At 42.3% G+C, this 21838-nt stretch overlaps 1 protein-coding gene across 1 annotated transcript; it reads left to right on the top strand.

Moving 5' to 3' along the window:
* Positions 1–1010: 1010 nt before the first annotated feature.
* Positions 1011–21174, top strand: SUDS3 (SDS3 homolog, SIN3A corepressor complex component). Its single transcript, XM_058816539.1, has 12 exons — positions 1011–1218; positions 2683–2752; positions 3654–3709; positions 4012–4083; positions 5461–5480; positions 6028–6184; positions 8377–8472; positions 10199–10260; positions 11142–11163; positions 11818–11923; positions 16217–16301; positions 17935–21174. Exons 1-12 carry the CDS (start codon positions 1059–1061, stop codon positions 18031–18033), a joined length of 1005 nt encoding a protein of 334 aa, XP_058672522.1. The 5' UTR covers positions 1011–1058; the 3' UTR covers positions 18034–21174.
* The last annotated feature ends 664 nt before the right edge of the window (positions 21175–21838 follow it).

The raw sequence follows: 21838 nt of genomic DNA, 5'->3' as shown, positions 1-21838 counted from the left end.
TTGGGAGAGGCGCTGCAGGTTCTGGAGCTCGGAGCTTCAGATCAAACCCATTTTCTTCCCCTCGCTGAGGTGTTTGTAGTGCCTCTGTGAGTCAATAAGCTGTGCATGTGAGGAATGCACCTCGCAGCTGAAGGTGAGCGATTAGTGTGGCTGTGCTGGAGGTGATGAGATTAATTAGTCGTTCCCAGGCGAATTAGAGCTGCAGAAATAAGATACATGAGATATTTACTCAAAAATGCCACTGTGAGGCATTTTCAGATGGTAGTGGGACCCTGCATAGGACTCAACACAGAACATGTGTCTTGATCTTTAATTTTGTGGCAGTGCCCAGTCAGGAGAATAAGCAGTACCTGGCAGATGTGAGGCACGTGTCCTACCAAAGCTGCTGTTCATCGGCACGAGGCACCTGAATCACCTGGGTGAGATCACAGGGCTCTCTGTGGCGGGGCTCTGCCGGGAGGAACGTGGAAGTAATTTCTCTATTAAAATATAATAAATAAATTCTATAGAGTGCGAGTGTCCTAACGAGTCCATCCTCCACTGAGCAAGGGACTGCTGTGTGTATCACTGAATGGGCCAGGTTGGAAGGAATCACAGTGGGATCATCAGCTCCGGCAGGGTCATCCCAGAGCACGAGGCACAGGATTGGAATATCCCCAGAGAGGGACACTCCACACCCTCTTTGGTCTGTGTTCTGCTGCTCGGTCACTGCACAGTGAAGAAGCTCTTCCTCATCTCTAGGTGGAACTCCTTGTGCATGTTTCTGCCCGTTGCTCTTGTCCTATCTCTTGGCACCTCTGAGCAGAGCCCGTCCCACGAACAGGAGCGCAGGTGGCTGCAAGCCGCCGAGGAGTTAAACGCTACCGCCAGCACAGCCCAGACCCGTGCCACGCACCGGACGGGACCGGGACTCGAACCCGCAACCCTCAGACCCGCAGGGCCCGCGCTGGCCGGGCGGGGGCGCGGCGGCCCCGGCGCCGCCCGGAAGCGGAAGCGCGGCCGCGGTTCCCGCCGCGGTTGCCGAGCGGCGGCCGCTCCGTCCCGTCCCGCCCGCGGCCATGAGCGCGGCCGGGCTCGTGTCCGCGCCGCCCTCAGCCCCGCCGGGGCCGCCCGCCCCCGCCATGGCCCCCGCGCCCGACTACTACGAGGAGGAGGAACTGGAGAGCGCCGAGGAGGAGGACGGCGAGCGGAGCGCCCGGGCCCGCGACTCCGATGAGGGTGTGTGGGGAGGGGGCGGGCCGGTGCCCGGGGACGGGGGGATGGAGCGGGGGCTCTCCCGGGGGGTGTGAGGGGAGCGCTCCATTCTGAGGTGTTTGGGGAAGGGCTGGGGCTTCAGGGGCTCGGGCTGCGAGAGCAGCCGAGGGAAACACGGTGCTGTCAGGGGGCAGCGGCTCCCGAGGAACAGTGAAGCAGAGAAGCCGCTGGACAGGCGGAGCCGTGGCTTCCCAGGGGAGCAGGGACAGTGGGACACGGGGAGCGCTGGGCAGGGACTGGGTGCGACAGCAGAGGGAAAACAGCGGAGACATCCGGGGTATGGGTTCTGACTCCGTGGTGTGAACGGCGAAGGACAGAATTAGAAAAAGTATAGTAGGGGAGGAGGATGTGACAGCACAAGAACCAGAGAGGGAAGGAGAAGAGGAAATTAAGCAAAAACCCAAGGTAGCCAAGAGTGCAGAGGGCATAAAGCGATAGATAAGGGGGGTGTAGGAGGACTCTTGGACGGTGCCTGTTACTGGCAGCCGAGTCCCCATCCCCTCTGGTTACAGATGAGATAATATTAAGCGTATTAAACATGCAGAGGGAGACAGGGTCAGTGGTCAGAAATCCACAAAGGATTTCCTAACAGAGTATGGAAATCCTTTGTGCTGGCCCATACATTGAAGTACATTTCTTGCAGTTAAAAACCTTCTTGGTTTATCTTTGGTGCTTTAAATTTTATCTTAAGTTTAAACTGTTTGTAGTTTAAGAAAAATCTAAGGTTTGATTTAAGGGGCTGGGCTTCCCAGCCATGTGTAGTGAATTAGCTGTGGTTTAGGTTTCTCAGCTGTACCCTGTAAAGTCTGGAGGCACTTGCCCCTCTTTGGCAAGGTAATGGATTCTTGGCTCCCCACGTGTTACAAATAAAAGCCTGAAAAGTCTTAGCAGCAAACTGGCAATAAAGTGATTGACTTTATTTACAGTTTATGCTGTTTATAAAGTGCAGCTATCTCTATGGCAGTGCTGGTATCTGAATGCTGCAGTACTAAGTGAAGTATAGGTGAGAAGCTCAGGTCCCAGGCAGTAACTGCTCCCTTTGCTGAGAGCTTTGTGGTCAACCTGAGCAGCACTGAGTGGGTGGGAACTCCAGTAACAGGTTTGTGAAATGTCTTTCAGAGTCTTCAGGCTGTTTGTGTCTCACCTGTGTGTGAGTATTAATGTAGAGCCCCTCATCTTAAATGAGAAGAAATTCCCAGGCTGAGGTTGAAGCTGTTCATGCAAAACTCACAGTTGCAGGAACATGAGATGTTTCATTTCCCCCCTGAATTCATCTCTCAGGTTGTCTTTGATGCTAAATTGTCTGAGGTTTGGGGATTTCTTTTTTGTGTGCCTGTTTCCTTGTTTTTAAATAATTTACTACTGAGTTTGGTTTTTCTTTTTTAAATACTTTGTCAATTTAAGCAAGTTGTTTTTTGCCTTGTTTAGACACTGAGGATGCCAGTGAAACAGACCTGGCAAAGCACGAGGAGGAGGACTTTGTAGAAATGAAAGAACAGTAAGTAACCCATTCCAAATACAAATAAGGTGATGTTCTATCTATTTGTGGGTTTAGGGGTGTTTATTGCATAAAATTTGGCAAAGTTTTGTGCCAAGATTGGGAGTTTTAAGTCCTTACCCCAGTGGAACAGCTCGTGAGTCCATACACTTTTATTTCTGTTCTCCCCAGTTACTTTCTCTGTTCTATATAAATTCAAGAAATTAAGGGCTGCTGCTGTTTTAGGCAAAGAAATAATTATGAGTTCTGGGATCTGCTGCAAATGGATCCTGCTGCAGATAAATCCTTCAAATAAAATAAAGGTTCTGCTTTAGATAAGCTAAAGAAAAGTAAAATCCTATCCAAATGCCTTAAACAATTGAATTCTAGTCCTGAACCAGAAATGGACTTTTGGGAGACTTGAAACAGTCTGCCCATGGTGTGTAGGAGAATTTGCAATATTTTGAGTTCTTGCTTACTGGCAGAGACCTGTTTTTTATACAGGTCAGGAAGACTTGGCCAGTGTTAAACCACAGGTGTGAGGTAAAAGAAATGCAGGCTTGCAGCAGCACCAGGAGTAGACTTCAGTGGGTTTTTAAAATAATGTTGGGCAGCTAGTACACAGCTAATAAAACTTGGCATAGTGCAAGAATAATTCTGCTGTAAAGTTTCTGATGTTTGTAGATCTAAATTTTATTTTAGGATACAACAGCAACAAAAAAAATTGTATTTTATCCAAATTTTAAACCAATTTTTAAGACAGAATGAGAACCTTTCATGGGAATAAAATTCTTTAAGTTTGCAGCTCACTTGTTTCCTGAAGTTCTGAGAAGTTTTTGATTCTGTGTAAACATGTAACCTCAAGAGATGGTGCAATAAACAATGAGTGCTTGGCGTTTAAAGTTTCCTGCTGTGCTTGCAGGATGTATCAGGACAAACTGGCATCTCTGAAGAGGCAGTTACAGCAGCTGCAAGAAGGTAAGCTTAGAAAAGTAGCTTTGGTTTTTTATTTTCAGCACTTTTCAAAGGATGGGAGCAGCATCTTTCACTGCATGTTGGCTCTCAGCTGTGCTGCAGGATTAAAAATGTCACCTGCTTCCCATCTTTTCTCCATATTAACTCCATTTGTAGTTAAGCCTCTCTGCTAAAACACTCCTTAAAAGGAGTAATCCACTTTTTACAAAAGCAGGGAATGTGCTTTGAGTGGTGCCTGACTCCTTGAGGATATTTAATACTGGGGGAAAGAAATACAATGGGAATCTACAATTTATTTCCACTAGGTACTCTTCAGGAATATCAGAAAAGGATGAAGAAGCTGGACCAGCAGTACAAAGAAAGGATAAGAAATGCAGGTGAGTGGAATTTCTAAGACACTGCAAATAACTTAAATGTGTGTTTTGTATAACACTGAAGTAAAAAAACAGGTAATTCTGTCCTTTAAAGAAGAGGAACTTGCTGGGGCTCCCAGAGTACACCAAACATGACAGGCTCTGCCTTGATGATTTTCTTTCCTTGATCAGCATTGTTTGCTGCCTGATAAACAGTTTTAGCCTTCATTTGTGTGAAGCAGCACAAATAAAAAGATTATTCCCTTTTTTCTATCCCACAGTGTCCCACTTTGCTTTGTTGTTTGGTGGCCCCAGCTGAAGCCTTTGGCTGCCTGGGCTTTGGGCACTGCTCTGTTTCAAGGAGCAAAGTTAATTTTTCAAGTGCCCAGTGCTTGTCCTTCTGGGTGGTTTTGTTATGTTGCTACAGAGGAATGGCTTGGGAATCAGACCCAGGTGCTTTCCCTCTCTCTTTCCTTTTCCCTTTCCAGTAGTTCTCACCTTGGATATTGAATCAGGGCCTTTTACAGAAGGCATTGTGTGGATATAGGAAATGCAGCTGCTTCTCCTTTAGCAAAAACAAACAGTTCTGTATTTCTGAAAGTGCCTGGGAAAGGTAAAGGATTTACTTGAGGAGCTGAAGTGGTTTGAACAACTTCTTGTTGTCAGGAACCTGTCTCCTGAGATGAATTTCACTAATGATTTAGGGTGGAAAACACCTCCAAAAAGACCTTTCATATGCACTAGAGCTGCATCCTGACAGGCCTGGGCTGTTCTGATACAATTAAGGCCCAGTGCAAACTGGTATTTCTGGCTGGCCACGAGCAGTGCTGCAGCAGCAGAGTTCTTCCACAGGAGGGCAGGTGATGATCACTTGGAATTTCATGAGTAAAAAATCCAGCTGCCTTGTACTACAGGAATATAGCTCTTTTATGTTTGTCCTTGCCAAGCTGAGGTTTGTTAAACCAACAGTTTCCATTTACCTGCATTTGATTATCTACATAATGCTGCTTTCATGCTTTGCAAATAGAAAGTTTGATTTTTATTACAGCAAGTTTGATTTTTATTACAGCATTCTTATATTTGGTGTATATCTATTACTGTTCTTAATTTTTTTTTTAAATAACAGAGTAGTAGAGTGTTGCTACTACAGCCTGAACTGAATAGTGTGGAATAGTGGAAGCTTTTTGAGGTGACAATCTGTAACAGTGTATTTTTGTGGGACTTTTTCATAGTCACTTTATTTTCAGCATAAAGCTGTGAAGTCAGAGTAGAGATTGGATAGGTACATGAATTATTTGCTTCACTGCCTGTCTTGGCTGCAATATTCAATGGCTTAAAACGTTAAGGAAGTAATTTGGTACAGCTTTGAAGGTAATAAATTAAGTCTTTCTTGTGTTTCAGAACTGTTCCTGCAGCTGGAAGTAAGTACTCTTAATTTATCAAAAATATGCATTAATTAGATGGAAGAGGCATAAATCTTGTTTCATCAGCCAGTATTTGGGCTTGTTTTCCCAGAAGGTTTAAAGAAATTTTCTTCCTCTGGCTGCCTTGTTGCACTTGAGATGTAGTAGAGCTTACTGCTGGTATTACCTCAAGTAACTTCTGCACTTTGTTTTTAAAATAGAATTAAATATTTGCTGTTGGGCTCTTGTATCTGGCTGTGCATTGGGCTGGTCAAAAAGGGGTTTTTAAATTGATGAGTGCTGATTATAAATCAGCAGAGCTCTCTTCTAGGGACTTGATTTGTTGTGCAGCATTGAAATGTCTTTTTACAACTCATTCTTTTGCCAATATTATAGCACTAAATGGTATTTGGGTGTTTTTCTGTAGATTGTGAATATTGATAATCTTTAGAACTTGGGCCAGTTGTGAACTGAAAAGCTGATCAATAAAGCATTTGAAAAGCTGTTGTGATATAATTAACTTGAGTCCTTAATTAACCTTCTTGCTCCTTGGGTTTTGCATTAGACAGATCAGGTGGAGAAAAATTATGTGAAGGAAAAGAAAGCAGCAGCAAAGGAGTTTGAAGATAAGAAAATTGAGCTTAAGGAAAATCTGATAGCAGAGTTGGAAGAGAAGAAGAAGATGATTGAGAATGAAAAGCTAACCATGGAATTAACAGGAGGTAAAGATGATAAGCACCTGTCATTTGTGTTAGCCACTCTGCTCCTGCTGCTTAGGAAAAGAGCTGTGAAGATGTCAGTGCTGGTTTACACAGCTGGTGGGAAATGCCAAGAGGGGCAGAGCACGAATTGATGGCCTTTGAATGGAGAAAGCAGCTCCAAATTCAGTGAATTGTTAACAGGGGAATCAAGCAGTGCCAGTGGAGCAGCAGAGGGGATGATGGCCTTGCTGATATGCAGGGAGAGAGGCTGCTTTGGTTCCCTGATGCAGCAATAAAACTGTTGAGATATGTCACAATATTGGCCTAATCAATAATGGAAGCTTTTAAAGCTGTGTCCTTTCCTTGCTGCAGGAGTGGGTGGTCAAGCAGTTGAAGAAAGCCAAACAATAAAGGTTGAAACCTGCTGCTTAAAGCCAGAAAACAAAGATTGTGGGTTACATTTGTGTCCAGGCTCTAAAAAATTTATATTAAATGGACAGATTTTTTTGAGACAGTTGGTACCCTTGTGTTGTCATTGCAGGGGTTCCATATTGTTGTCTCCTTATCACAAAAGTTTCACACCTTGGTGTTTATCGTGGGCAGCTCCTCAGAGCACTGACTCTTCTTCACAAAGCACCAACTGACTCCAGTTCCCTTCTCACCCAGCCACCCCACTCTGTTATAGCATCTTCTTCTCATTGCTTACAGCTCTGGCCTGTAGAGTCAGGCCTGTTCCTAATCTTTGATAATTGGCCCAGCTGCAGCTCCTTAGGGCTAAGATTACTTTCTACACTATCCTTTGTCATCTTATATCCCCCTACACCCCTGGTGCCTTGCAGTGCTCTGTGGTGGTGGTGGACACAGGGCAGCTCAGTCAGGGGTTAATTATTCCTGCAGAATTCTGTTCCTGTGGTGCTGAACCAAAAGGTTTGATGTTCTTTGGGAGCAGCTCCCTCACTTTATGGACTGGTAGTGTGATTTGGTTGCTGAGGCCTGTCCATGAATTACACCCTTCCTATATTTCTTGCATAGTATTTACAGGTTTTATATTCACTAATAATGTAGTTAATACTCAGAAGTGAGAATTAAACCCTGTTTTGGTATATTAAATGGTGCTCTTGGCTTAATATAAACTCTTAGGGCTGATGTGGACTGGAAAGCATCTTGAGTTATGCTGTTTCCCTGGTAACTTTTATTTATTTATGAAATCTGGTCTCATGGTCATCCTTGTTCACCCTTGAGATGAGCAGAGAAGGAATTTGGTGTATTTGGCACAGGCAGAGCTGCTCAAGGTTTTTGTGTCTAGTGGGAGCCAAAGGGGCTCCCCAGATGGAAATGCTTCCCAGAGGGTGATTCAAGGGTGCTTAGAGATGAGCCAGTAAATCTCAGCTCAGAGAAAGGGAGGTGGGATGATGTTTGGCATTTATGGTGTGGTCTTTTGACTGCCAGTTCAACATACCTTGATGAATTAAGGAATGAGTTGTGAGAGTTTAGTGCAGTTGTTCAGTAAAGGTTACCTGTAGGCATTTGGACAAAATAAGTTCAGATAATTACTTGGTGATGAGACTGGCGTTTAGGTTTTTAACAGACTTTCTTTTTCCCCAGTGCATATGCTGCAGTTTACTTCCTGTCAGCTGCTGCTCTGTGTATTATTAATTAGGCTCATTTCATTAATCATTCTTAGGTAATCTGAATTTAAATACTGTTTGTTTGAAATCACTCCAGCAGACTTGTATCAGTCTTCAATGCAGAAATTTCCTCTAATCTTTTGACAAAGCTGTTTTTCTGCCTTGAAGATGAGAGAGCAATTGATTTGTAGCTGATGTTGTACATGCTATTAATGATCTGAGTTGGGCTGGGAAAGAACTCCATGAGCTTGGCCTTTTAAATCTGTTCCCCAGCAGATATGGTGAGCATGAAAGGGACTTGCCTTGAATCCTTGTAGCATCATTGTGCTGCTTATCAGTACCTGGAGCAGCTGTAACCATGGCAGTGCAGCACTGAACAGTGACCTGATGGGAGAGAACCTGGATTCACTGTCAGCACTTGCATGCACACACACACACACACACACACCAAAAAAAAAAAAAAAAAAATCCAATTTGCTGAATGAAAGAGGAAAGATTATTTTCCCTGTGCTTTGTATAGAAAGCTGCTGCTTCTCACTCCTTTCTCTCTGGTCTTATCAGCTTTCCAACTTCATTTCCCTGCAGATTCAATGGAAGTGAAGCCCATTATGACGAGGAAACTGAGACGGAGACCAAATGATCCAGTTCCCATCCCAGACAAGAGGAGGAAACCTGCCCCTGATATCCTTTCCTGGAGTCACTGCTGGCTTTGCAGCCCCTGTGCTACCCACACCTTAGCTGTTTTGTACAGCAAGGAAAAGGAAATGAAATGCCAGGATCAGATTTTAACCTGGGAAATAAATACAATTGTCATGTGTAATGTGTGCTAAAGCAATACCAGCAGTTCTACAATTCAATATATATATATATATATATATATATATATATATATATATATATATATATATATATATATATGTTAGAGATCCTTTGGTATCCTAATTTAATCCTTACAGTATCATGAGATTAAACTGTTCTCACTGACAAAAAAAGTTGAATTCTACAGGCAATTTATTTCACAAAAGAAAAACTTTAAAAGAACATTAGATATATATATATATATATATATATATATATATATATGCTGAGATAATTGATTCCATAGATAGTAAATGGCTTTTTACATGAGCCAGAGCTTTTCTCATTTCAAGACGTGACAAGGCATTTGCCAGAAAGATCATATTTGTCATATGCAAATAGTTTTTCCATTTCTGATAAAAGCTTCAGATCTCTAATCCAGAAATGCATAGCAAAAGCAAAGATGCTAGATTTGTTCTTTGAATAAGAAAAGATGAAGATTCATCTTGTTTTCACGATCACAAGAGACAGAAAAACATGTCTGTGTAATCCTTAGGATCTGCCTTGCTGCATGTCTCAAAATTAAAATGTTCCTTGGCTTCTGGAAATATGTTTTTAGCTCCTCTGTGATGATAGGCACTTTTTCTATTTGTGTATTAAATTCACCTGGAGAGGAAGGCAAGGATATTTGCTTTGCAGGGGTTTCTTATTAGATTCTAAACCTGTATTTCTTAGATTAAAAAAACTTATCTGAGTGACTCTCATTTTCTGAAGGCAATATCAAACCTTGAACTTTTGGAGTTCATGCAGGATGGTCATGAGCATCTCCAGTTTCAATTAACCTCCTCCTGGTTGGAGATTCTGTTCACTCTTTCAGGAAAAAAAAAGTCATTTATTAGTGCACCTATCTCATCCAAAATAAATGAGTTTCATAGTGAACATGACCTGCTAATTGAGCATGATACAGCAACCACACAGTGAAAATCTCTGCCTTTGCTCACTGGGAGAGGATTAAAGTCCATCAAAACCAAAATCCTTGAAATGCAGCCCAGCAATTGTTAACTTTATTGTAATACTTTTGGCTAAATACTTTTTATGAAGAAACAAAAGTACAGCAAAGCTCTAATAAGACTGTAGTACACTAATTTCTATTTTCAAAGGTTTTGGGTTTTTTTTCAGGTGCATTGTAGGCTCTTATTTATCTCCAATCACACAAAGTTTTATTTAACTAGGTTTAGGTGGGATTTAGCTTCATTGTAGAAAACCTGAAGTGAGTCTTGTTTCAGCTCACAGATTCTTCTCCACAGAAATAAAAGATGAAAACCACTGAAAATGCTGGTGCTTGATGCTTCCATGAAGTAAATGTCAGTGCACTCAAGGTTTTTCATTGATGGTTGTGTCTGAATAAGTTAAAATGATTTTGCACTCTGCTGCTAAGATGGTGGGGATGGACTTGTATTAATTCCTCTGACAAAAAAAACAGCTCAAGTAAGACATTTATTAAAATCCTGGAAACGTTTTGGCTTACATTTACTCAAGTGAAATGTCACTGACCTTTAATTTTTAGCCTTGCTTGTCAAGAGCTTATGGAAACCTTAATTCTGGATACCTCAGCTAAATTACTTGTTGACTGATGAGCAAATAATGGAGGACCTAAGAACACTGAATAAGGTAGGGATTGTTGCTTGACTGTATTTCTTCATTTTCAAGAGAAGGCAAATGCTTTCTCCTGAAGAGAACAGAGCTCTCTTTAATGTTCATTTTTGAGATATGGCACTATTTCATCCCTGTAGGGTTTCTGAAGTAGCACAAGAAAAGATTTAGCAAGATGGTATCTCCTCTTTTTCATTGAGGTTTAATTAACCTAATTTAAATGACTGTCACCTAAAAATGTTACCTTGTGTGGGAACCAAGGGATGAGCTGTGTTAAGGAGTTTCTTCCTCATGGCTGAGCAGATGTCAGTGTGTTTTTGGGAGATCACAGGCTGCCTTTGGTTTAAGCCTTAGTGTGGGGTAGGATTTTTTCATTAATTTTTTTTCTCCCTGCTGACAAAAAAGATTTCAGCAAGCTGGATAGGGGGCAGTGTGCATGCTTATAATTTTTTCTGGGTTTGATATTGTTTTCTTGCTGAGCACTTGAAGGCTTATCTAATTTCTTAGAATATAAGCTGCTCATTAAGGCATTTTGAGGATGGTAGTGGAACATTGGTTTTGTGCCAGCTGTTGAGGTTTCTCTAATGATTTAGCTCCTGTATTTTGTGTACCCTGAGAAATGTTGTATCACATTCAAAAATAGTGTGTTAGATGGGTTTGACTCTTTGGAGTGGGTTGTCTGAATGCTCTCAAGTTGTTTTTTTGGCCTTTTGGATCATTGTACTGATTATCTGCACCTTTGGCTGTTTAGAGCACCCTGGTTATGTGTTAGGCCACTTAACAGAGCATTTAAAATAGAAATACACAGAGTGTGGAAAGTAAGATATCTGCAGTTATCAGTGCAGCTTCTGTGGCTCCTGTCAGATCCCTAACACTGCTTTTTTTCTCTTCCCATGTAGCTTAAATCACCCAAGAGACCAGGTGAGTTACAGATGCAGTGGAACTGGTTCATGGGGGGCTGCTCTGAGCAGAGAATGGTACTGCAGATGTTTGGCTATGCAATAATTGCTGCTCTTTGTGTGGTGCTTATGTTTGCCAGGAATGGGAAGGGAGGCATGAGCATCTTTGGTGGCTGAAACAGCTGGAAAAAAGAAGTTTTCCATTATATTCAGGTGCATCTGGGCACCTTGTCTGTTTGTCAGCTCCATTGAGGGATTGACCTTATGTTAAGGTGCCTTAACATAAGGTCAGTGTTATGCCTTCAGCTCTCTAGATGTGCCTCTACACTTTATTTCAAGACAGAGTGGGACTAACTTGCCTCAGTAATTTTAACCAAATTTAACTAATTCAATGTGGATTATAACTAAAACAAAATCAAGGACATATTGTCCATCCCTTACCCATGAATGTTTTTTCACATAAATGCTGTGTTTCAGTGAATATTTTAATTCAGAACAGAGGTCAAGTTACTCATCACAATATATAATATTTTCCTGATGGATATTTGAGTTTGCAGCTTTCTCTGCTTGCTATTTCTGCACACACAACCTTATTAACTGCAGTTTTGCAGTCAGATGTGCTGCTGTGAGATGGGCATGTGCTGATCTTTAACCAGAGTGTCTGTGCTGTCCCCAGCCTCCCCCTCCTCTCCTGAGCACCTCCCAGCAACACCAGCAGAGTCTCCAGCACAGAGATTTGAAGCTCGGATAGAAGATGGCAAACTCTACTATGACAAGAGATGGTGAGGCCTGAGGAGGTTTTGTTTCCATCAGTCTGTGTTGTGTTGTGTTGTGTTGTGAGGAGGCAGAGGCTGCAGAGAGAAATGGCTTTTTGAGCAAAGAATTGGTGGACAAAATGCTTTAGGGCAGAGGTTTGCTGCTCCCTCCACAAGCTCATCATGGGCCCAGCAAAGCAGAGGGGATGATGGAATGTTCACACCCTGCAGGCTTTCAGAGATAACTGGTGTCTCCAATAAAAGGAGACTGGAATCTTGTCCATGGCCCACTGTGGCACTTAGGAAGTCAAACCTAATAAGAGTAGGGGAGGCAGCAGCAGCCACAGTGGGATGTGACTGAAGCTGCCCAGTTTGGACACAGACACTCCATGATTTGCTGTCAGCAACACTCCCATTTCTGAGCTTCAGATTTGTGCCCAGCACTCCACAAGGTGGCAGAAGAAATGTCATCCAGCAGCTGCTCAGGATGAAAGATGCTTCTAATAAATCCAAATAACCTTTAAAGATCAAACCCACCTGGGAGAGGCAACTTCAGAATTGCTGATTGGATTTATCTCTGTTGAGTTTTATGGCCATACAGCTGTACAAGCCTCACAAAACACAAGGAAAATATTAAATTTCTGCAGAGGAAACTTAGATCTTACACTTAATCCATGAGACTTGCAAAGCTGGATAATCAAGAGGGCAATCTTGAACTTGAGCAGAAAACAATTTGCTTTCAAAAAGTCATTGCTTATTTGTAGCCTACTTCAGTGTTCTGGTGGCTCAAAACAAGTGATGAGGCTGTAATTTTATCACAGAAGTAGGTGTGCAGCTGGGTTTTCTTACACAGCAATCCCCTTGGCCAGTTGGTCAGTTTTTCTTTCTGCCTGAAGTTTAGTTGAGAGTTCAGTTTACACAGTTCTCATAAAAGCTGCTCCCTCAGTTTAAACATTCATGAAGAGTAAAGCAGATAGGAACTGAACAGGCTACTTATTCCACAGATTCATCAAGGTTTTTAGAGGTTTTTTTTGCTTTTATAATTTTTTGTGTGTGTAAAGTGACTGTCCCCAGGATATATTTGGATGAATATACTCTTCTTAGAATTTTGAAGCATATGGAGTACTTGAAAAGTGTTCATGAGTAAAAAAAGAAAGGGAAAAAAAGGCATCTGAAGTAATCTGTCAGTAAAGCTCAAAACTTCTCATTAAATTTAAACCTGGAAGAGCTTCAGTGAGCCCAGAGCCTCAGCAAAGCACCAGCTCTCTCTGAAGGGTATCTGGCTGTGGCATAAAGCACTTAACAGATATTTTCACCTTGCTGAATTCACCTGTCATGGGGGTCTTGCTGTCAGGAATTCCAGCTGTTGTTTTTCCTGGCTGCCTTGTTCTTACACTGTTTTTAGATCAGTATCTTAGATATTTTTGGTTGTAATAATCCTGCTTAGATTTTTTTGATTGATAATAAGTAATAGTGTAATAGTACTTGTGCAAAGTAGCCGGTGTTTTAAAATAATGAAGTAACTGAGTTGGTAGTGGGAGGGTAATTCTTCCTAAGGTGCATAAAGGATGCTGGCATGCACAGAAATCCTAAACCTGACAGCCCAGGAATGACTTTCTCTGTTTCCTGATGCAGCCCTGCATGACAATTACCTGAAAACAGGGAATGTTTAATGCCAGTAATGAACCCCCTGAAGTCTTGCAGAGACATTTCAGACATCTCCAGAGTGGAGTGTTTCAGGTGAATGTGGAATTAGGCTCAGTTATTTAATGCTCAGAGCTCTGTGCTCCCCATCAAATCCTAAACCACAGTTCACTGTAAAGCAGCCATCTTTGTGCTCTTAGCTTTGCTGCATACAATAATGCTGAGGGGTTTCCTTCAATCTTCTGATAGAGTTGCAGTTGGAAATCTTGGCCTTTCAGTAAAATACTTCATAGCAGGAAATGGAATTATTTCTGCTTGTCTCACTTGGTGTTTTAACTACTGCAGCAGTGAGAGTTGTTTGGCTCTGCTTTCTTGAAAGCCAACTTAAACCCCACTGCATTTTTCATCTGAGGTAATTTCCTCAGTCCTGTCCCTCTGTGGATATATTGGGCAAAAGAGTGGGACATTGTGATAGTGTTCACAGGGGTCTTAGGATGAGGGAGGAGACGAGGATCTGACTCCATGTTTCAGAAGGCTTGATTTAGTATTTTTTGATATATATTATATTAAAACTATACTAAAAGAGTAGAAGAAAAGGCTTCATCAGAAGGCTGGCTAAGAATCGAAAAAGAAAGAATGATAACAAAAGTTTGTGGCTTGGACAGAGTCTGAGCCGGCTGACTGTGACTGGCCATTAATTAGAAATAACCACATGAGACCAATCACAGATGCACCTGTTGCATTCCACAGCAGCAGATAATCATTGTTTACACTTTGTTCCTGAGGCCTCTCAGCTTCTCAGGAGGAAAAATCCTAAGGAAATATTTTTCATAAAAGATGTCTGTAACAGGACATGACCAGGGTGCTGATGCACCAGAGTGTGCCTCCAGCTGCCTTGTCTCTGTGAGTGTGAGACAGGTGAGACAGCTTTTCAGTGAAACACTGCTGACTTGGCTCTCTGCCTTTTCTGGGTACAATTAGCATTACTGATGGAGAGTCATTCATGGTGTGAAATCCAAGGGCTGAATGAAGCCTCTGACGTGTGTGTTATCAGCTTTGGAATTCGCTGCTAATCAAAAATTGCAAGTGGGGGAAATATTTCCTTGTCTGGGCACAGCCAACACTTGAGAGCTGTTGTTTGCCCTGGCTTCTCCTGCACTCCTGCTGATTGTATCAAGATCAAAACTCTTGCTTAAGTACTCCCAGCATGGCATGGTAGGGCACTGCTGGACTGAGATTGTTGTCTCATCTTAGTGAGGCCTGGGGTTTGCAGCAGCCTATTGAGTTCCTCTGTATCATTTAATGACATCTGGACTTGCTAAACTGAGATTTATTTTTTGGCTCAGATCATTGTTGCTTTGCATTGCCCTGGAACCCACTGACATTGTTTCTGTCAAAATGAGGGAGAAAGACACCTGTGTCCAGCCATTGTTTTAAAGGTTGCAGGATTTGGGGATTTTTTATTCCCTCACCACCCCAAGGGTAATGAGTCTGTTTGGAAGGCTCAAAGCTGACACTTTCCAGCTGCTGGCAAGCACTGTGAAAATTCTGAGTGCTGAATTTTCCAGTAGGAAGAGATTGTGGAATAAACCATTGGAAGACTTCCACATGTACAATATGGTTATTGTAGAAATAACTGTAAAGTTTCAATAAATCCCTGCATTTTTTAAATGGCAGTCAGACTGCAGGGGGTTGCACTGGGTGGCTACTGAGGGAATATCTGTGCAGAGAATCTGCAGCTTGGATTGCCCAGATAAAATCATGATTAGGAGAAAGGTGGAAATACAGTCATGCTTTTATAGCTGTAAAGTATTTTGGTGCTTGCTTGATTAAGATGATTTACTTACAAATCACCTGTTCCACTGTAATTAGTTCTGCCTATGGAAGAGAATGAGGCAGAATGAACAGAAAGTGGAGGTTTGGGGCTGGCACACTGCAGCACTTGGAGAAATGTGGGCTATGAAAGAGGGGAGTCCACAGAATCAAATTCAGAGTTAGGAATTTCAAAGTCTCTGTTTTATACACAATGCATTAAGAACAATACAGAGCTTAAAATATGATCTAAAATGGATATGTTTAGTCATGGACTCCTTATGGCAGATATTTACAGCTCATTACAGAGTCAGTTACCCATTAGTTACCATTTTGGGTATTTTCACACAATAGGACAGCATTAGAAAATTGAGGTCTCATTAAACAATGCACAGACTGCACTGATTGAGAGTAATTCCCTTTTGGTGGTGGTGGTGCTCTGGTAATTCTGTATTGGGGAGCAGCTTGAGAATCTGTGATTTGCTCTGTCATATTTTGTCAGGCAAAATAAGGAGTTGCCTTCTGAAATCCATCCTGAGTCTGGAATGGGAAAGGCTGCTTGGATTAACCCTTGAAGGCTGGGTGTGTTGTCAGTCACTGTTCCCCTGGGCTGTGCCTCTGCCTCTCCCCTTGCAGTTGTGAAATCTGTTTTTCAGTACCCTTCAGTGCAGAGTTGAATGTCAGTTAAGACTCTCCTGCATTTCAAATATCATTAATGCAGGATGTGTGTGTGATCAGATCACCTCTATCTTGCAAAAATAGAGAAAGTGGTGTGGAAAAAAAGGCAGACTTCAAATTTACTCTGTCCAGCTTTATCAATAATGGATTTGTGCATTTCCTTTTTTTTTTTTTTTCTTTTTGCAGGTACCACAAGAGCCAAGCTATTTACCTGGAGTCGAAAGAGAACACGAAGATCAGCTGTGTGATCAGTTCTGTGGGAGCCAACGAGGTTGTGGCTGCTTTTATTTGGCAGCAGAGGGGGGAGAGACAGGGGTTTAGTAAGGGCTGAAGATAGATACCTGTCTGGGGTGTAAAAGAAGCTGAAGCCAAGATAAAACTGACTTAAGAAATCTCTTTTTGAGCTGGGAAGAGACTGGGTTTGTTTCTGAAGGATAATTCAGTGTTTTGCAAGCTCCTGCAGCACTTGGGCAAAGGGAGCACTTTGGTTTTTGCTTGCAGATTCCAGACACTTCAGGGAAAGAAATAATAGATTTGAGTGCACTTCTCCTTAATCAGCCAATAAAGGAACTTTAATTTGTTGTGGCAGCTAAGGGAAAACACTTTATTTTCCACAGAATGAGTTGCATGTGGGATCTGTTTGTGTCACAGCTGTTCCCTTGCAGTGGCAGTTGTGGCACTCTGTTGTTCAGATAAAAGCAGTGGTAGTGTGCTTATGGGTGCATTAAAATTTGTTAAAAGTTATTATTGTAATTTAGCAAAACTAATGTTTTGCTAAAATGTCATTCCATCCTACTGTGGTAGAATATAAAATTGTACATGTTTGTTTCCTACAGTTGCTCAAAGTTTATGGATTTTTGAATTATTTTGGCAAGCAAAATATGCCAAATCCTTGGAAATGTTGCAGTTGGGAGATGATTATCAATGAATGTTGATTTTAATTTCTCTGGAGAAATAATTGAAGTAGAAATCCAGGCAAATACTAAATTCATTTTATGCTAAGGGGTCCTGTTTATAAAGTCAATTTATAACTAAAATAATAGAGTTAAATCAATTTACTTGCCAGGCCTGTAACTAATATATGAAGAAAAAAAAGTTTAGGGTAAATCACAGGCCATCATAACTTTATAATCCATTGCATTAGGAAGTATTGCACTTCCCTCCTAAAATACTGCAGTACTAAGGAGTGGATAATTCTTACTCAGTGTATTTATTTAAATATGTTGAAATGCATCAGAAGGATATAATGCAGAGGAAATTGCTCAGACTTGATTTTTAAAGTACAGGTTTTTAGATCTAAACACCTTGAAGGTGATTTCAAAAACTCTCTGGAGTGGCTGCCTTGGTGGCAGCAATTTGTCTTGTGGCACGTGGTGTGAATCCTTCCATGCAGGTGCTTAAAGGAGAGGCCCTTTTATCTCCAGACACAATTTCTGTGCTACATGGTGGGAAATGCTTTGTGGAACAGAATCAGAATAAGCTTTTCATTTGACTAATAGTTACTTGTCTGGGCAAATCCCAGGATAGATAATTTTATCATCTGTGGATCTAGAGAGACTTAGTCTTGATTAGGCAAAGCTCAGTGCCACGGCTCTGTTGTGAGCTGTGGCAGGAGGAACCTGCTTTCCTGATGGTGCTTGAAAGTCATTTTTCTCGAGGACTGTTTTGAGCAGGAAGTTAAGGAGGTGAAGTTAGACACCTTGTTTCATTTTCTACTCAGGTTGCAAATGCCTCCCGTGGGGAGGGAGAGGGGATTAACCTCATCGATCTGTGCCCCTGAGGGGCTCAGCTCTGACACTAAGACACCGAGTTAATTTGTCTGTGTGCTGCTTGCTGTGAGTTTTCCCTTTTTCTCCCCTAATTCATCTCCCTGCCCCATTCTTTCTGCCTTTGCTCTCCTGCAGATCTGGGTGAGGAAAACCAGCGACAGCACCAAGATGAGGATCTACCTGGGGCAGCTGCAGCGGGGAGTGTTCGTGATCCGCCGGCGCTCGGCCACCTGACTCTGCTCTGCCCTGTCCTGGTTTCTGTCACATCACCAAACCTCTGCCAGGGGCTCACAGGCTGCTCACTCCTCCCTGCAGCAGGGAACAGTCCTGACCTCTGACGAGACACTTTGTGGCTGGCCACATAATCCCCAGTAGTCCTTAAACCTTTAGTGATGCCCAAGCACTGCCCTGGACTATTTCTGGATTTTGCATCAAGCTTCTGTATGCTCTCTCTTTGTATTTTGGGTGACTGTTTGAGAAGACTTGGCATCATCCTCCTTTTTGTTGTTGTTTTGTGGTGCACAGATGGGACTCTTGTGTCAAAAACATCATCATCATGTTTCTGTTGGGAGTCAGACCAGTGGAAGAAGCTTTGCTTGTCGAGACCTGAGGTTATTTGTGCTTTTTTGGCCTTGTTTTCCTGCAAGGCTCAGGAATTTGGGCAAAAGATGAATCCTGCCAGGTTTCAGCTGCAGCTGAGAGATGCCTCCAGAATATCTGGTGTACAACATCAGCTTTATTGGATGGACTGTTGAAAGACTGGAGACTTTTTTAGGATGGTGGGAACAGCTCAGAAGCTGCTGAAATACAGTGATTTTAATGTAGCTCAGAGTCACGCGTGGTTAGTCAGAAGCTTCCGTTTCTCTTCACATTAAAAACCCCTTCAATGAACAAGCAGAGTATGTCTGTTTGCTGATCTAATTAGCTGGGATAGGTGGATGACTAAATTAAAGGACTAATTACCTGGATTTTGCAGATAGCAAGGCTGTATGAACTCTGTGTGTGTCTGTAACCACTCAGAGATGTAAAGAGGCAAACGATCGATTTCACTTTTTCCACTGATGCTCAGAATCACAGGTTATGGTGGGATCCTGCTGACAGGAGATCTGTAATGTCCTCCCAAGAATCCTGGTACAGAGTAGGAAGCGGCCTTGTCATGCTGTTAGCTGGAGCCTTCATTCCCTGAGATGTTCTTCAAAGAGCTGCTCTTGAGGGCTGTTTTAATTGCTGGAGGTAACACTGAGTTTCTATACTGGCCCTCCTGCAGCACAAGTGAAAATGCCCAAATAATGACATTAAGGTGCTCCTTAGGTGTTTAAAGATCTGCCTCTGGCATTCCTTTATTATTCCCAGTCCTTTGCTGATGGCTGGAAGCACCAGTGCCATGTGTGACTGCCTTGGCAGGGGCCACATGGTGCCCTGGCAGTGCTGTCACATCTCCACCTTCTGTGCAGAACAACTCAGTGCTCCTTTTGATTACTAGTCAAAAAGTTGTAAATCCTGCCTTTCTCAATCTCTCTCACTTTGAGGCATCTTTTGAGGTTTTGCTTTTGAGCTGCCTTCCTGTTAACACCCATCCAGCCCAGCCTTTCTTTGGTGTGTGGATCAGTGCAGTCCAGGGAAGGGAGTTGCAAGGGCTGTGCCCATTCCTTTCCTGCAGTTGGGTGGCAGTCACATCCCAAAATCTGCTGCCTGTACGTGGGTCTGGAGTGGAGTGTGATGGCTGAGCTCGTGATGTGACTGAGACACCTGACTTGATTTTTGCTGAGTTTTGAGGATCTGGAGCTCTGGCAAGGCAGGAGAGGGTGTTTCCCACCCTTGACAATGTGCCATCCCTGCTGCAGCTTAGGCAGCCAAATGCAGCAGGCTGGATTTTGTCAAGTTAACAGCTTACTTAATATAACTTAACATTCTCTGCACATGTCACAGGTTTTTGATAAGGTGATGATGTACCAGGCAGGATTTGTCACTGAGTCTTTAAATGAACATCATTCTAATAATAAAAAGTGCTGAGGAAGTAGCAGGATTTATTTCCTCTCTCTATCACTTTATCAATACAGATATTTGTGGGAATTGCTGGTGACTTGTGCTCAGTGTTGGGGAGGTGCTTTGCCAGCAGCCATCTGCTGCTGTGGTGTTCCCTGTTCTGGGGGAATTTTGGGAGTTAACAGAGGTGTGAGATGTCAGGGTGTGTGTGGGACAAGAGAGGGGCTCCATGAACCCATGGTCAATCAGGGCAAACCCTAATCTCAAACTCTTCCACACCAATGTTATGCCTCCAGGAGGGATGTGAGAGGTTTGTACAACTTCCTCCTGTCAGAATTCCTTGCCAGTTTCCCCAGTGCCCCTGGGTCAGCCTTGAACTGGTAATTTCTGCTTTTGGCAGCCCTCAGGGGTTGTACTGCTGTAAATGGCTCAAACTTAACTGCTACACTGAAGGAATTTTGTTTATAGGCTGCTTCATCCTCAGTTTCTTAATGAAATGAAAGTCTGCCTTGCCTCTGTTGATCACCATAAAGAGTAGCCGTGTCTCACAGAGTACATGAATATTGTATCCTGGATTTTTTATCCTGGCAGGCTGTTCTGTAATGGCCTGAGCCATTTGTGAGGCTGGAAGTGATAAAGTGCAGTGCCTTGCTGTGCACTCAGGGAAGCAAGTGCTTTTTTTTTTTATTTTTTTTTTATCCTAAAAGGATGCACAAGTAGTTCTGTGGTGAGGATGAGGCATGTGGAGATCAAGAGTGGAGACATCAGCTGTAGAACTGAAGATTTCCTGCCACGGGTTGGAAAAATAGAGACAAGTTACTCAAGGAGATGGACAAGGTCTTGCTTGAATTCTAGGAGAAAATTGGCTTTTCTGTCTGTTCTTTGCCTGCTTATCATCAGTCTTGAAGGATCCCAACCCTCTGAGCAGAAACAGCTTTGCTGCAGGTATGAAACAATTTAATCCTCATTATGAACAGCATTCAAAGCAAATTCAGGAAATGGCTTTAACTCGTCGTTACAGTAATTTTAAAGAAAGGTGAACCTTCTGCCAAAAATAGACTTTTATTGAGGGTTAAATTGCAGTTGGCTGAGTCATATTAAGCTTTTCTGTTTTTTTTATTGCCTTGAGAAATGGACTGTGATGTTGATATGTGCAAAATAAAAAAGACATTTCACCCCCCCAGCCATTAGATGTTCCAATGGAAGGAGGCCAGATCAGGGAGCCAACTTCCAGGGTTTTTTTGACATCATTCTCAACAGAAAAGTTTCCAAAAAGGCTTTTTCCAAGGACAAATGGTAATATACAAAATTGGCTTTTTTAGTTTATGTGATCTGCCTGGAATTTTGTAAAGAGACAAAGGGATTTAATGACAGAAACTTTAATTGTTTGCCTTGTTTTTTGTAAATTTCTGGGGAACTTAAAATAAAGGCTAAAAGAGCAAGGAATAGCTTTGTGGATAACTGAGGTTCTTCCTCCGTCAGAAAAAAGAAAAAGCAGCATTTGTGTTCTTATTCCATAGAAGCAAACACTGAAATATTCAGGAATTCTGAATGGGTGTCTAAGGTGTGCTGTTACTCTTTTTAGTTTGTCCAATTCTAAAGGTAAGAATTTAATACACAGTGAAGTATTTAGAAAACACAAGAATGCACATTTCTATTTTTCTATGATTTATTGGAAACCTGTCATCACTGAAACCTTAAATTTCATACAGTTAAAAGAATTCCACTGTTGTAATGTTTTGCTGAATGTGGGAAACCCCTTTAATACTTAACATCAGCTCAAACTTTGGGGATGCCAAAACATCTTGTAATACTTAAGTGCCTATCACTTTACAGTGGAGTAATTCTGTTTATTTAGATTCCTCCTTTTTAAGCAAGACTGCCTTTCTGTAAAATATTGATTTCAATTTTTAAACAGGCATGAAAAACAGCTTGGGTTTATGAAAACCAAAACCTCCCCAAAATATTTGGGGATTTTTTTCCCTCCAATGTGATGTTAATAAATAAGCAGAAGGGGGAGAGTGGCTCAAAGAAGCCTTGGGACCAACATTAA

Source organism: Ammospiza caudacuta, chromosome 18, assembly GCF_027887145.1.
Source record: "Ammospiza caudacuta isolate bAmmCau1 chromosome 18, bAmmCau1.pri, whole genome shotgun sequence".
Taxonomy (NCBI): Eukaryota; Metazoa; Chordata; class Aves; order Passeriformes; family Passerellidae; genus Ammospiza; species Ammospiza caudacuta.
The sequence above is the reverse complement of the archived record's forward strand: the minus strand, read 5'-3'. Positions and strand labels throughout refer to the sequence as shown.